This window comes from Anomaloglossus baeobatrachus, chromosome 8 (assembly GCF_048569485.1).
Source record: "Anomaloglossus baeobatrachus isolate aAnoBae1 chromosome 8, aAnoBae1.hap1, whole genome shotgun sequence".
Lineage (NCBI taxonomy): Eukaryota > Metazoa > Chordata > Amphibia > Anura > Aromobatidae > Anomaloglossus > Anomaloglossus baeobatrachus.
Genome location: NC_134360.1, coordinates 162,022,825 through 162,037,675, shown reverse-complemented (window position 1 = coordinate 162,037,675; position 14,851 = coordinate 162,022,825). Strand labels below are relative to the sequence as shown.

The following is a 14,851-nucleotide window of genomic DNA, read 5'->3' as shown; positions in this document are numbered from 1 at the left end:
ATCAATTATTTGCTAAAAATCTCATTTATATTACAGTACAGTTGGAATAAATCTGTGAATTTGCACTTTTTATATGATGCATGCCATTTTCAGATCGTGCTGGCTCCCCTTTCTTTCTGTTTGGTTGTAGTTATGCTACAAATGTCTGGTGGCTGGTCACCACCATGCTATGCACGCCTGATCTTGGTTTGCAATATATTCCTCCTGTTGGTAGCTGTACACATTCAGTTGCCTCACCCTTTCCACAGGCATTGCTTATTAAGCACCATACTTGGATCTGGTCCGCCTTTATCAATGGTTGCTCTCTGGCACTGGGAGGGTCAGTTCTGATATAGTCGTGGTATGTGTAGAGCTTGCTCCACATGCTGGGACCTGGGCTGGCCTCTATCCACAATTGCCTCTTTTGCAACATAGAAGCAGTTATATATAAGTGGGGCCCCGAGGTGCGGTGTCGGTGCAGCTGTGCATTACCTTCAGGGACTCCACGCGGCTGGATCTTGTCACAGGTAGGAAATCCTCTATTTTGATTGTCGTGACGCCACTCTCAGAATTGCGGTCAGTGGAGACCGCCACTGCAGGTTAGGGGTGCCTGGGGCCGATAGTGGGTGCAGTCAGTTGTAATAGCCTCCTGAGAGTGAGGCATGCCCCAGGGCCCCGTGTAGATGTGTGGAACTACAAGTCGCAGAATGACTCACACGCACAAGCAGAATGTCTTTCAAGGGTTTTACTCACTGAGGGTGGCAGGGTGAGTAACCCGGGCGTAGCTGGGATGAACCAGGCTGGAACCAGGTGTCCTTCAGGCTGACTGATGAGGGTGGCTACCGACTCGCCTTCCTTAGCCCTTTGTGTTTTGGGGTAACCCCTGCTTGAAGCCCTGCTGGGGTCGCCCAGGGAAGTTGCTGGTGCCTCTCTCCCCTTCCTTTTTGGCCCGTTTGCTTGTAGCCTGGACCAGGTCACTCCGGCTGCTTGCCTCCTGTGAGCTATGGGCCCTCACTTTGCTACGTGGCTGCGGACTCTGTGGTGTTGTCTTGGGGGTGTAAAGTGCCCCCTCATGCAGGTTTGGCAAAGGACAGGTGAATCTATCCCTGCACTGGGACCTGTTACCCGGTTGGGCCTGATAACTCCCTGACAGTCTCCTTACTCCCCACTCCGTTGCTCTCTCTTTAGCCGTGGGTGGATTTCGGGCAGCACTACCAGGTGACCGTTCTCCCCCGTCGGTAGTCACTGCGCGTACGTTGTCAGAATTGTGTCGAGCTCCAGGGTCGGCTTCTGCTCTCCCTGAACTTCACTACCCAACTCCTCTCGGCTCACTCCTCACTCCTGTTTCCGCCTACGTCACCTAGCAACCAGGCTCTCTACCACACCCCTTGAGTGGAGATGGAGGCCTCGCCCCCTCCTGGGATCCCCAGGGGTCCTCCCAAAGGTACATGTGTGAGACCTGATCACTATGCGCCTGTGTAGTCACACCTCAGTCAGCCTTCTGGATTACCTGTTTTGTACTGTCCCCAGCATGGGTGCAGTACTCAGTGGTGCCTGACCAGGTCAGGGGCGCCACATTCCCCCTTAGTTATCCCCAGCACGTCCTCGGGCTGCAAGACAACATTTTAAAATGCGTAAAACAGTAAAACATTTTAAAACCACCAGGTACCATACATCACCACCCTCCACCCACAAGTCCGTTAACCCACCCAAAACCCTCTCAGGAGGCAGGTCACCGGTTTCTTTTGGTAACCAGGTCTGGGCCATCCGTTTCCCCAGACCTTTCCTCCAATCTGCCTCTCCCGTTGGCCGCGCCTTCAGCCACTTCTGGCAGGATGTGGAGGCGGCTTTCATGGTCTGGTGGTTTCAGGGTATACCTGGCCTGGTGGAGCCGCGCCTTCAGCCTCTTCTAGCAGGATGTAGAGGCGGCCTCCACAGTTGGTGCCGACCAGGTACCCTCTTTGTGGTGGAGAGCCAGGCCCCGTCAACAGGTGTGCTCCCTGGTAGTGGTTGTACCTCTGGGGTAACTATGTACACTGCGAGAGTTTGTGGCTATAGCCAGTTCATAGCCTTAAGGTTCATGGGTTAAAGTGCAAAAAGAGGTTTCTCACATTAGTTCATGTGGGCACATTTCTTGAACATGTAAACGTTGCAAAACTTTTCAAACTGCTGTACTTTTCTTTACTTTTCTCTACTCCGTTCCACCAGGGCTTTTGCCTATTGGGCTTTGGCACCTGACATTTTCTGTGTTTCTGTCGTCTGTTTCTTTCTCTTGTTCTGTATCTCTATCTTCATCTTCTGTTGTTGAGATAGCAGGTTTACTGTAGAGACTTCTGGGGCATGGTGTGACATCTAGTGCGTACCATCCGCGTTCTCCTTGGTGTTTGGTGAATTCTACCGGGTCTCCTATCTGTAGGTTTCTTCCTGGATGTCCTCTAGGTAAATGTGCTCTTACATCCCTTCTGTTCACAAAGATGCCCTCCTTTACACCAGGTGCTACTATAAAGCCATATCCAGACCTTAGACTGAAGTCTTCTACAACTCCTCGACAAAGTGGGCCTCTGACCTGGGATTTGGCTCTTCTCAAGGACCGCTTTTCCTCTAAGTCTCTGGCCGTGACCTCGTCCTTCTCCTCAGGAGACTGCTGTGCAGGTGGATCCCTTGTCCTACTGCGGCGCCGTGTCCTGCGGGCTGGGTCCTGCCTGACTGCCACCTCACCGCTTGCAGGCTCCCAGGTGATGTATTTGGACAGATCTTCTTCAGCGGAGGATGTCGGGCCCTCTTCATCCCAGCGGGAGTACGGCAGCATCTCTGGCTCTTGGACTGGTGCTGCATCCGCTGCTGACGGCTCTGGGGTCAGCTTCTCAGCTTTCTGGCCTCCCCTCCCCCTTAGTTCTTCTGAGCACTCCTCTTGTGGCAGCGCTAGGGATGGATGTTCATCAGCAGGCCAGGGCGGTGGACTCTTTGGCGTGGATGTTGCAGGAGTCTTCCTGTGGGTGTGCGGGGGGAGCAGATACCGGTCCACCATCTCCTTTGGGAAGTGGGCCTCTAGATCAGCCTTCAGCTTCCAGTATTCGGGGTCCTCCCCCAGCATGGACTTCCCAGCAGGGACTTCCTTGGGCTGGGGAGTGATGTCTGCTCTGGCCTTGCAGGCCGGGGTAGATAATTGTACAGTCTTGCCTTGGCGGGCCGCGACGGGCAGGGCGGCGGCCTGAATCAGCGTCGCTGTTGTGGCCGGTTCTTGGCGGGCCGGGCTGGGCGTCGCTGCAGCGGTCTGGGCTTGGCGGACCGCACCTGACTTGGCGGCGGCCTGGGTCAGCGCCGCCGCGCCGGGCATCTCTCCAGGGAGCGCAGGCATGGCAGCAGGGGTCGGGGCACTCGCGCTGGCAGGGGCAACACAGGACTCACCCATCGGTAGCATCATCGGGGCCTGAGTCGTCGCCGCTTGGTCTGGCACCCGTCGTGCGGTTCCCCTCTCGTAGGCCTGAACCGCCGCAGCCATCTCCTGCAGCTCCGCACGTCCCTCTCGGATCTGCTGCACGATCCTCGCTTCCAGTCGGTTACTGAACTGGGCAAGCTCCCAGGACCACCAGGCAGCGGAACCCGGCTCTGGGCTCCTATCTTCAGACGCCATCTTCACCACGTCGTCGCTGCTCTGCTGCTCTGCAGATCTTTTCTCAGAGCTTGCTCCACATGCTGGGACCTGGGCTGGCCTCTATCCACAATTGCCTCTTTTGCAACATAGAAGCAGTTATATATAAGTGGGGCCCCGAGGTGCGGTGTCGGTGCAGCTGTGCATTACCTTCAGGGACTCCACGCGTCTGGATCTTGTCACAGGTAGGAAATCCTCTATTTTGATTGTCGTGACGCCACTCTCAGAATTGCGGTCAGTGGAGACCGCCACTGCAGGTTAGGGGTGCCTGGGGCCGATAGTCGGTGCAGTCAGTTGTAATAGCCTCCTGAGAGTGAGGCATGCCCCAGGGCCCCGTGTAGATGTGTGGAACTACAAGTCACAGAATGACTCACACGCACAAGCAGAATGTCTTTCAAGGGTTTTACTCACTGAGGGTGGCAGGGTGAGTAACCCGGGCGTAGCTGGGATGAACCAGGCTGGAACCAGGTGTCCTTCAGGCTGACTGATGAGGGTGGCTACCGACTCGCCTTCCTTAGCCCTTTGTGTTTTGGGGTAACCCCTGCTTGAAGCCCTGCTGGGGTCGCCCAGGGAAGTTGCTGGTGCCTCTCTCCCCTTCCTTTTTGGCCCGTTTGCTTGTAGCCTGGACCAGGTCACTCCGGCTGCTTGCCTCCTGTGAGCTATGGGCCCTCACTTTGCTACGTGGCTGCGGACTCTGTGGTGTTGTCTTGGGGGTGTAAAGTGCCCCCTCATGCAGGTTTGGCAAAGGACAGGTGAATCTATCCCTGCACTGGGACCTGTTACCCGGTTGGGCCTGGTAACTCCCTGACAGTCTCCTTACTCCCCACTCCGTTGCTCTCTCTTTAGCCGTGGGTGGATTTCGGGCAGCACTACCAGGTGACCGTTCTCCCCCGTCGGTAGTCACTGCGCGTACGTTGTCAGAATTGTGTCGAGCTCCAGGGTCGGCTTCTGCTCTCCCTGAACTTCACTACCCAACTCCTCTCGGCTCACTCCTCACTCCTGTTTCCGCCTACGTCACCTAGCAACCAGGCTCTCTACCACACCCCTTGAGTGGAGATGGAGGCCTCGCCCCCTCCTGGGATCCCCAGGGGTCCTCCCAAAGGTACATGTGTGAGACCTGATCACTATGCGCCTGTGTAGTAGCACCTCGGTCAGCCTTCTGGATTACCTGTTTTGTACTGTCCCCAGCATGGGTGCAGTACTCAGTGGTGCCTGACCAGGTCAGGGGTGCCACATATACAGGTTACAGGTATGTGTGCTCCATTATGGTTCTGCTTTTAACTTTATCTAGGAGGCCGCATGGCACATGAAATACAGAATATAGAGTAGGACCCCCCTATTGAGATTTGCCGTGACGTTGGCAGGGGTGGCTCAAAGAATTGATCAATTATTTGCTAAAAATCTCATTTATATTACAGTACAGTTGGAATAAATCTGTGAATTTGCACTTTTTATATGATGCATGCCATTTTCAGATCGTGCTGGCTCCCCTCTCTGACTTGACAGATGTACAGAAGGTAGTCATTGACACACTCCACAAGGAGGGTAAGCCACAAAAAGTCATTGCTAAAGAAGCTGGCTGTTCACAGAGTGCCCTATCCAAGCATATTAATGTAAAATTGAGTGGAAGGAAAAAGTGTGGTAGAAAAAGGTGCACAAGCGACCGAGATAACCGCAGCCTTGATAGGATTGTTGAGAAAAGGCGATTAAAAACTTTGGGGGAGATTCACAAGGAGTGGACTGCTGCTGGAGTCAGTGCTTCAAAAGTCACCACACACAGATGTATCCAGGACATGGGCTACAACTTTCACATTCCTTGTGTCAAGCTACTCATGACCAATAGACAACGCCAGAAGCGTCTTAACTGGGCTAAAGGGGGCTTTACACGCTACGACATCGCTAATGCGAACTCGTTGGGGTCACGGAATTGGTGACGCACATCCGGCCGCATTAGCGATGCCGTTGCGTGTGACACCGATGAGCGATTTTGCATCGTTGCAAAAACGTGCAAAATCGCTCATCGGTGACATGGGGGTCCATTCTCAAAAATCGTTACTGCAGCAGTAACGAGGTTGTTCCTCGTTCCTGCGGCACCACACATCGCTCTGTGTGACACCGCAGGAACGAGGAAGCTCTCCTTACCTGCCTGCCGCCTGCTATGCGGAAGGAAGGAGGTGGGTGGGATGTTACGTCCCGCTCAGCTCCGCCCCTCCGCTGCTATTGGGCGGCCGCTCAGTGACGTCGCTGTGACGCCGCACGGACCGCCCCCTTAGAAAGGAGGCGGTTCGCCGGTCACAGCGACGTCGCCGGGCAGGTAAGTATGTGTGACAGGTCTGGGCGATCTTGTGCGGCACGGGCAGCGATTTGCCCGTGTCGCGCAACATATGGGGGCGGGTACCCACACTAGCGATATTGGGACCGATATCGCAGTGTGCAAAGCCCGCTTTAATGTTGTTGTTCTTTTCAGTATTAGAACAGCAAAATTCAAGGCAATGCGGAATCCCTGACATCCTGACACCGCCAGACACCATTGATTATACTGGGGGCGGGGGCCATCTGGTATCTGTCAGCATTAAAAAAAAAAAGGAATAAAACTGCATAAACAAGTGTTTTTCCAAAATATGTTGAGTTTCGAATCCATCACAATACTGCTCTATGTTGCATTAAATACTGACTGCAGCCGCTACTATTCCATAAAGCAGGGGTGGGGTACCTCTGGCCCGCGGGCCGTATGCAGCCCCCGATGGCTTTTTATGCGACCCCTGGGCACATTCCTGGGGACTGAAGTACTGCATGCTGAGGACGTACTTTGTCAGCGGGGTAAGTGTAAGATGCGCTGTGCTCCCGTCCCACAGAAGTAGAGGAGCAGCAGGTTTAGCAGCCTCCCTTTTGTAGATGCCTCCCACTGCTGTGACCCTCCTGCGGTGCACTGAGCCTCCTGCCTCCCACAGTGCTGTGAGCCTACTGCTTCCCGTGGTGATGTGTGACTTTTGCCTCCCATGGTGCTGTGTGAGTTTTGCCTCCCATGGTGCTGTGAGCCTCCTGCCTCCCGCAGTGCTGTGAGCCCCCTGCCTCCCACGGTGCTGTGAGCTTCTTGCCTCCCATGGTGCTGTGAGCCTCCTGCCTCCCGCGGTGCTGTGAGCCTCCTGCGGTGCTGTCAGCCTCCTGACTCCTGCGGTGATGTGAGCCTCCTGCCTCCTGCGGTGATGTTAGCCTCCTGCGGTGCTGTGAGCCTCCTGCCTCCTGCGGTGATGTGAGCCTCCTACCTCCCACAGTGTTGTGAGCCTCCTGCGGTGCTGTGAGTCTCCTGCCTCCCATGGTGATGCATGTGCCCTCTTAGTCCTGTCCGTGTTCCCCAGTCCTGTTCGTGCCCCTCTAGTGCTGTCTGTGCCACCACCAGTGCTGTCCATGCCCGGCAGTACTGTCTGTGCCCCCAGTGATGTCTGAGCCCCAACCCCTCCTGTAATGTGTATATGTCCCGAGCTCCTCCTGTGATGTGTATATGTCCCCAGCTCCTCTTTTGATGTGTATATGTCCCCAACCTCTGCTGTGATGTGTATATGTCCCCAACCCCTTCTGTGATGTATATATGCCCCCAGTCCCTCCTGTGATGTATATATGCCCCAGCCCCTCCTGTGATGTATATATGCCCCAACCCCTCCTGTGATTTATATATGCCCCCATCCCCTCCTGTGATCTATATATGCCCCAACCCCTCCTGTGATGTATATATGCCCCCAACTCCTTCTGTGATGTATGTGCCTCCATTGTCTCCTATAAGATGTATATGATTTACCAATTTGTTGACTGCGCTCCAGACCGAGACAAACCTGGAAAAGCAGTTGTGAGAAGCAACATGATCAATATCACCGAACATCACAGCCGCACCAAAGAGAAGCAGCTCCAGCCACCACAATAGGGGTGTAGGGGTGAGTTAATTAATTGTTTGACGAAATATATTAGGGTAATTCTCAAGCTGATAATTATGTGCAGCCCCCGAAGGTAGGTAGAAATTTCCAAATGGTCCCCGGCAGAAAAAAAGGTTCCCCACCCCTGTCATAAAGTAACAGCACAGTAGAGAATTGCAACAAACCCACGATCCAATAGTTGGGAAATTCGTTTACTTATCAGCTTGTGTCCACTAGATGTCGCCCTACTTCCACTGCGGAGTGTTCGCTCTGCTCAAGAACCATCCGTTCTTCGCATTACCCGAGAACGCCGCTAGGTGTCACTAAAGAAAAGATAAAGGATTTGGAGCTTGCAACCCTACTTTTAGCCAGCGGAGGTCACCAGTGAGACAACGCCTTGTAAATGACACACAGACGATACGGAAGCCGAGAGAGGACAGAAAGATCAGAGCGATCCGGGCGGGACACGAAGGAAACGACTTGAGCAACAACAGGAGCAGCAGGTACAGCCGGGGAGAGAGTGGGGCACTGATTCTACATGATGGACCCGGGCTTCATAGATCGCTGAGGTCAGGCAGCTCTGCACGGATGTGTACGGGGCAGTGCTTCTATGGACAGCTGGATGAGTGCGATCCCCAGCTGTGTACATGGGATCAGGCAGAATACTTAGGCGCAGGCAGCTTACATGGGCTCAGGCAGCATACATGGGCGCAGGCAGCATACATGGGCTCAGGCAGCTTACATGGGCTCAGGCAGCTTACATGGGCTCAGGCAGCTTACATGGGCTCAGGCAGCATACATGGGCGCAGGCAGCATACATGGGCGCAGGCAGCATACATGGGCGCAGGCAGCATACATGGGCGCGGGCAGCATACATGGGCTCGGGCAGCATACATGGGCTCGGGCAGCATACATGGGCTCGGGCAGCATACATGGGCTCGGGCAGCATACATGGGCTCGGGCAGCATACATGGGCTCGGGCAGCATACATGGCCTCGGGCAGCATACATGGGCTCGGGCAGCATACATGGGCGCGGGCAGCATACATGGGCGCGGGCAGCATACATGGGCTCGGGCAGCATACATGGGCTCGGGCAGCATACATGGGCTCGGGCAGCATACATGGGCTCGGGCAGCATACATGGGCTCGGGCAGCATACATGGGCTCGGGCAGCATACATGGGCTCGGGCAGCATACATGGGCTCGGGCAGCATACATGGGCTCGGGCAGCATACATGGGCTCGGGCAGCATACATGGGCTCGGGCAGCATACATGGGCTCGGGCAGCATACATGGGCTCGGGCAGCATACATGGGCTCGGGCAGCATACATGGGCTCGGGCAGCATACATGGGCTCGGGCAGCATACATGGGCTCAGGCAGCATACATGGGCTCAGGCTGTGTGACAAGGGGTCAGTCTGTGTCCATTGCACATGCATCATTAGATGACATTAGGTTGTGCATGTGCAGGAGGGCGGGGTACCCTGATAATTTTGCAGTTGCCTCTCCCAGGTCAGGTATTGGGGTGCACCTGATTCCCCATAGGTCCGGACACTGAGCGCTCATAGATCCTTCTTATTTTCCAGGGTTGGATCCTTGCACACAAGACGGATTATGGCTGTAAATGGATCTGGCAGAACCTGGAGACCGTCATAATGCCGTCACCTTCTGGATCCGGCAGGACGGGCGGATAAAGGAAGTCTACGGGACAGGGGCAGCTCCGAGCCCTCACACTGAGTCTTCCTGGGAAATAACTGGCATTCTGAAAACTTTTCCCATTGCTCAGATCCCCACACGGCAATCGCAGGAAGGTGCAGCCAATGACACGACAGTGCACACATCACAAGTATTGGAAATAATTGTTTGGTCATTGTGTCCAGCGTGGCACCACCATCCTGTGGCCTCCTGAGTCCAGTTTATGGCTTTCATGATGATGAAAAAGAAGAAATTTAAGTTCCGGGTGGACTTTGAGTTGGATGAACTGTCATCGGTTCCTTTTGTGAATGGGATCCTGTTTTGTAAGATCCGCTTGTTGGATGGCGGCAGCTTCAGTGTGGAGTCCACCAGGTGAGAGACCGCAACCACCATCAGCGGGGGGGAGGGATCAGCAAGTGCGGAGGGAACTACCCTATTCTCATTAGCACAAGGAAGTATAAGAAGCAATGGGATGAAATTTAAAAGGAGATTCAGATTAGACATTAGGAAAAACTTTCTGACCGTGAGGGCAGTCCGAGATTGGAACAAGCTACCACGGGAGGTGGTGAGGGCAGTCCGAGAGTGGAATAAGCTACCATGGGAGGTAGTGAGGGCAGTCCGAGATTGGAACAAGCTACCACGGGAGGTAGTGAGGGCAGTCCGAGATTGGAACAAGCTACCACGGGAGGTAGTGAGAGCAGTCCGAGATTGGAACAAGCTACCACGGGAGATGGTGAGAGCAGTCCGAGAGTGGAATAAGCTACCATGGGAGGTAGTGAGGGCAGTCCGAGATTTGAACAAGCTACCACGGGAGGTAGTGAGGGTAGTCCGAGATTGGAACAAGCTACCACGGGAGGTAGTGAGAGCAGTCCGAGAGTGGAATAAGCTACCATGGGAGGTAGTGAGGGCAGTCCGAGATTGGAACAAGCTACCACGGGAGGTAGTGAGGGCAGTCCGAGATTGGAACAAGCTACCACGGGAGGTGGTGAGGGCAGTGCAAGATTAAAACAAGCTACCACGGGAGGTGGTGAGGGCAGTCCGAGATTAAAACAAGCTACCACGGGAGGTGGTGAGGGCAGTCGGAGAGAGGAACAGGCAACCATGGAAGGTATTCAGCTCTCAATCAATTGATTTAGGAAAGCCTGCACTCGCAGGGGGTTGGACCCGATGGCCCTTGAGGTCCCTTCCAACTCTACCATTCTATGATTCTGCAAATCAAAAAAGGTCCGTGGAGCCTCTGTTAGGAGTCTCGACACAGAAGATAGTCAGATATTCCTCCGGGAAGGACCTAGCCAAGGAGTGGCTCTTTTTAAGGAGACCACCATAACCATCATATTAAGTGGCCCTTTTAGTCAATATCCAACTCTTTGACAAGTTTAAGGATATGACAAGGGAAATACCAAGGCCAGGTATCCAACGCACCTAGGATTCCACTGATTTCAGTGATTGTTTTGTCTTGCTCATTCTATGATTCTGTGTAGGCTCCTCGAGGGCTATCGCTCAGTTTTTCCTGGATAGCTGGTGGCCAGTATGACCTGTGTTCCTCTTGGGGTGGGACTGTATTCCTTGGGTCTGGGTGGTCCACCCCAGGGGCTGTTTTTCTGTAGCCAGGCATTATTTGTAGCAGTCTGTAAGCATTTTGTCTATATGGAAATATTTGTGCCCCACACTGTGAAAGTGGTCAGTCTGAACAGGGTCATAAGGGGGAATTCATGAACCACAAAGCCTGAACTAACTGCAGATCTCCTGACCCCAATTTACAGCCTTCTATTTGGCCCGTTTCACACGTCCGTGAAAAACACAGACGTTTTTCACTGGCGTGTAAAACACGCACATGTCCCTGCGTGTGCCGTGAATCACGGCACACGTGGGTTGTCTAAGTGCAATCCGGGCTCCGTTCTCCGTGGCCCGTGATTGCACTTAGAAATCAACTCACCTGTGCGCGCTCCCGCTGTCCGTGGTGCTGAATCCTCCCGCGGTGCAGCATCCGGCCGGCGGTGACCCCTGCAGCAGCTGCTTCCGGGTCGGCTGTGTCGCGCATCATTAAGATGTGCGACAGTAATCAGCCAGCTTAGAAGCAGCAGGGAGGACGGGCTGCAGAGGACATCGCTGGACGCCGGGTGAGTTAAAATGTTTATTATTTTAAATGCACGTTTTTTTCTGGCACGTGTTTCACGGACCACACCACTGCATGGTCCGTGGAACATCAGTGATGCCAGAAAAAAATGGACATGTCTCCGTGCGGCAATCACGCACACGCGGGTACGCCGCACGGAGACACGTGCAGAGAAAGATCACTGACGTGTGAGCAGACCCATTCATTATAATGGGTCTGTGTATGTCAGTGATTCTGGTACGTAGAAAAAAAAGCACAAACGTACCAGAATCACTGACGTGTGAAAGAGGCCTTAGTCTGAGACTATACATTCTGGTCAGGAGACCGGCAGTCAGTCCTGGCATTGTCCACTTCAATGCTCCCAGAAGAAAAAGGACAGGTATGTCATTTGGCTTTTAGGTTGCACTGCACTTTATAACTTATTGTCTCATAGATATGCAAGGAAGTCTATTATCCATATCCTATATCTTAAGTGACTTGAGCTAGATTTCTTTAGTTTGCCATGCTTTACACTGCAGCGGTTTGTTCATATAAGCACAAGCTCTCTCAAGGGGCAGCTGTCAGTAACACAGCCCTTCCTGTTATAACCTGTGCCTTGGCAAGGCGGGCACATTCTCAAGCTGTCTGAACCCTCATGATACATTTACTTAGTTTGCCTAAGGCCGGGCATCCAACCTGCTGGTCTCCAGTACCGAGCACCTGGCTTGGTAGTGCCCGCTCATCGCTAGAGGCGCTCACCAATATACCTGCACAATGTCACAAAAATGTACAAGACGTCAGCCATTCACAAACTATTTGGAAAAGAGATCCAATATGTTTATATCAAAATAATCCTCTTTTCGTCTGAAAAAATTATGCTGGTTAACATTACTTTTGCACTTCTTTTTTATTCTTGCACATGTCTATTATATCTGTATAGGCTGCTTTACACACTGCGACATCGCTAGCGATGTCGCGATCGATAGCACCTGCAACCGTCGTTGGTGCGATATATGGTGATCGCTGCCGTAGCGAACATTATCGCTACGGCAGCGTCACACGCACTCACCTGCACTGCAACTTCGCTGTGACCGCCGAGCAATCCCTCCTTCAAGGGGGAGGGGCGTTCGGCATCACAGTGACGTCACAAAACGGCCGTCCAATAGAAGAGGAGGGGCGGAGATGAGCAGCCGGAACGTGCCGGTGGACGCAGGTAAAGACACATAGCGATGTGTGATGCCGCAGGAACGACGAACAACCTGCGTCCTGCAACAGCAATGATATTATGAAAAGGAGCGACGTGTCAACGTTTTTTGCCGTTTTTGCGATCGTTGATCGTCGCTCCTAGCTGTCACATGCTGTGATGTCACTAATGTCGCCGGATGTGCGTCACTAACGACGTGACCCAGACGATATATCGTTAGCGATGTCACAGCGTGTAAAGCACCCTTTAGTCCCATTAGGTCCAGTTTTACTTTTATCCTTATATAGCTGTTATATAAATTTTGTCATCTATTTGATATAAAAAAAAAAAATCCCCCGGTTAAAGGATTTTTATATGTAATCAAATAAACCGATAAAAAACGATGTCCTTTGGCTGAGGCATTAGACAGATCAGTTTGTATTTTTTTGGAGGTTTTTTGTTTTTGCAAAATTTTGTGACTTTTGGCATTTTCACTCCAGTTTCTTTCATGTCTGGCAAAAAGAGTGGAGCAGGGACATGGCGCCAAACTCTTCTAATGACTAAAGTATGACTTATGGTGTAGATCATGGAGGTGCACACCACTCGTCACATGCGTCCGATTCATGAAAAGGCGTACACACCTCATCAAGACTGGCGAGAAAATCTATGGGCTTGACTTATCAGATAATCTGACACTGCTTTTGTGCAGCGTTTTTTATTTATTTTTTTATATATATATATATATATATATATATATATATATATATTATAACAAAAGTGACTACATCTCTCACATTTTTGTACATATTGTATTCTATCTTGTCATGGGACAACACTAATATGACAGTGATACAATGTACAGTAGTCAGTGTGCAGCTTGTATAACAAATTGTAAATTTGGTGCCCTCTAACTCAATGCACAGCCATTATTGTCAAAACCGCTGGCAACAAAAGTGAGTACACCTCTAAATTGTACCCAATTAGCCATTTTCGCTCCCCAGTGTCATGTGACTCATTCGTGTTACCAGGTCTCAGATGTGAATGGGGAAGAGATGTGTAAACATGGCTCCTTATGGCAAAGAAATCTCTCAGGAGCCGAAAAAACCAATTGTTGCTTTACAAAAAGATGGCCTATGCTATAAGAAGATTGCCCAAACCATGAAACTGAGGTGCAGAGCACAGTGGCCAAGACCATACAGCGGTTTACAGGTTCCACTCAGAGAAGGCCTCGCCATAGTTGACCAAAGAAGCTGAGTGCATGTGCTCAGCATCATATCCAGGGTTTGTCTTTTGAAAATAGACTTCTGAGTGCTGCCAGCATTACTACAGAGGTAAAAGGGGAGGGGGTCAGCCTGTCAGTGCTCAGACCATGCATCACACACTGCATCACATTGGCCTGCATGGCTGTCATCCCAGAAGGAAGTCTATTCTAAAGATGATGTACAAGAAAACCCGCAAACAGTTTGCTGAAGACAAGCATACTAAGGACATGGATTACTGGAACTGAACCATGTCCTGTGGTCTGATGAGAGCAAGATCGACTTGTTTGTTTCAGATTGGTGTGAGCATGTGTGGAAACAACCAGGAGAAGAGTACAAAGATAAGTGTGTCCTCCCTACAGTCAAGCATGGTGGTGGGAGTGTCATGGCTTGGGGCTGCATCAATGGTGCCGGCTGTGGGGAGCTACAGTTCTTTGAGCAAATTATGAATGCCAACATGTACTATGGCATACTGCAGCAGAGCATGATTCCCAGACCCCCCCCCCTCTCTTCAGAAATTGAGCCACAGAGCAGTATTCCAACATAACGACCCCAAACAACCCCATGACGGCCACTGCCTTGTTATAGAAACTGAGGGTAAAGGCGTTTGACTGGCCAAGCATGTCTCCAGATCAAAACACTATTGAGCATCTGTGGGGCCTCCTCAAACAGAAGGTGGAGGAGCGCAATGTCTCTAACATCCACCAGCTCAGTGATGTCGTCCTGGAGGATGGAAGAGGATCCAGCGGCTCCTGTGAAGGTTAGTGAACTCCTTGCCCAAGAGAGTTACGGCAGTACTTGAAAATAATGGTGGCCGCACAAAATATTAACACTTTGGGCACAATTTGGCTATTTTAACATAGGGGTGGACTCTCTTTTGTTCCCAGCAGTTTAGACATGAATGGCTGTGTGTTATGTTATTTAGAGGGCACAGCAAATTTACAGTTAAACAAGCTGTACACTGACTACTTACTGTACATTGTATCACAGGGTCAGATCTTCAGTGTTGTCCCATGAAAATACAGTATATAATATATTTACAAAAAATGCAAGGGGTGTACTCACTTTTGTGATATACT

General features: G+C 51.8%; 1 protein-coding gene across 2 annotated transcripts in view; it reads left to right on the top strand.

Annotated features, from left to right (window-relative positions):
• The first annotated feature begins 7,745 nt into the window (after nucleotides 1–7,745).
• The window catches only part of EEIG2 (EEIG family member 2), a 44,843-nt gene continuing 37,737 nt past the window's right edge, over nucleotides 7,746–14,851 (top strand). The window contains exons 1-2 of one of the 2 annotated variants that reach the window (XM_075322192.1): nucleotides 7,746–8,042; nucleotides 9,127–9,607. In XM_075322192.1, coding sequence (XP_075178307.1) covers nucleotides 9,459–9,607 — 149 coding nt within the window. In that variant the 5' untranslated portion in view covers nucleotides 7,746–8,042; nucleotides 9,127–9,458. Of the gene's footprint in view, nucleotides 8,109–9,126; nucleotides 9,608–14,851 lie in introns of both variants that reach the window. The other variant, XM_075322191.1, reaches the window with a different exon arrangement.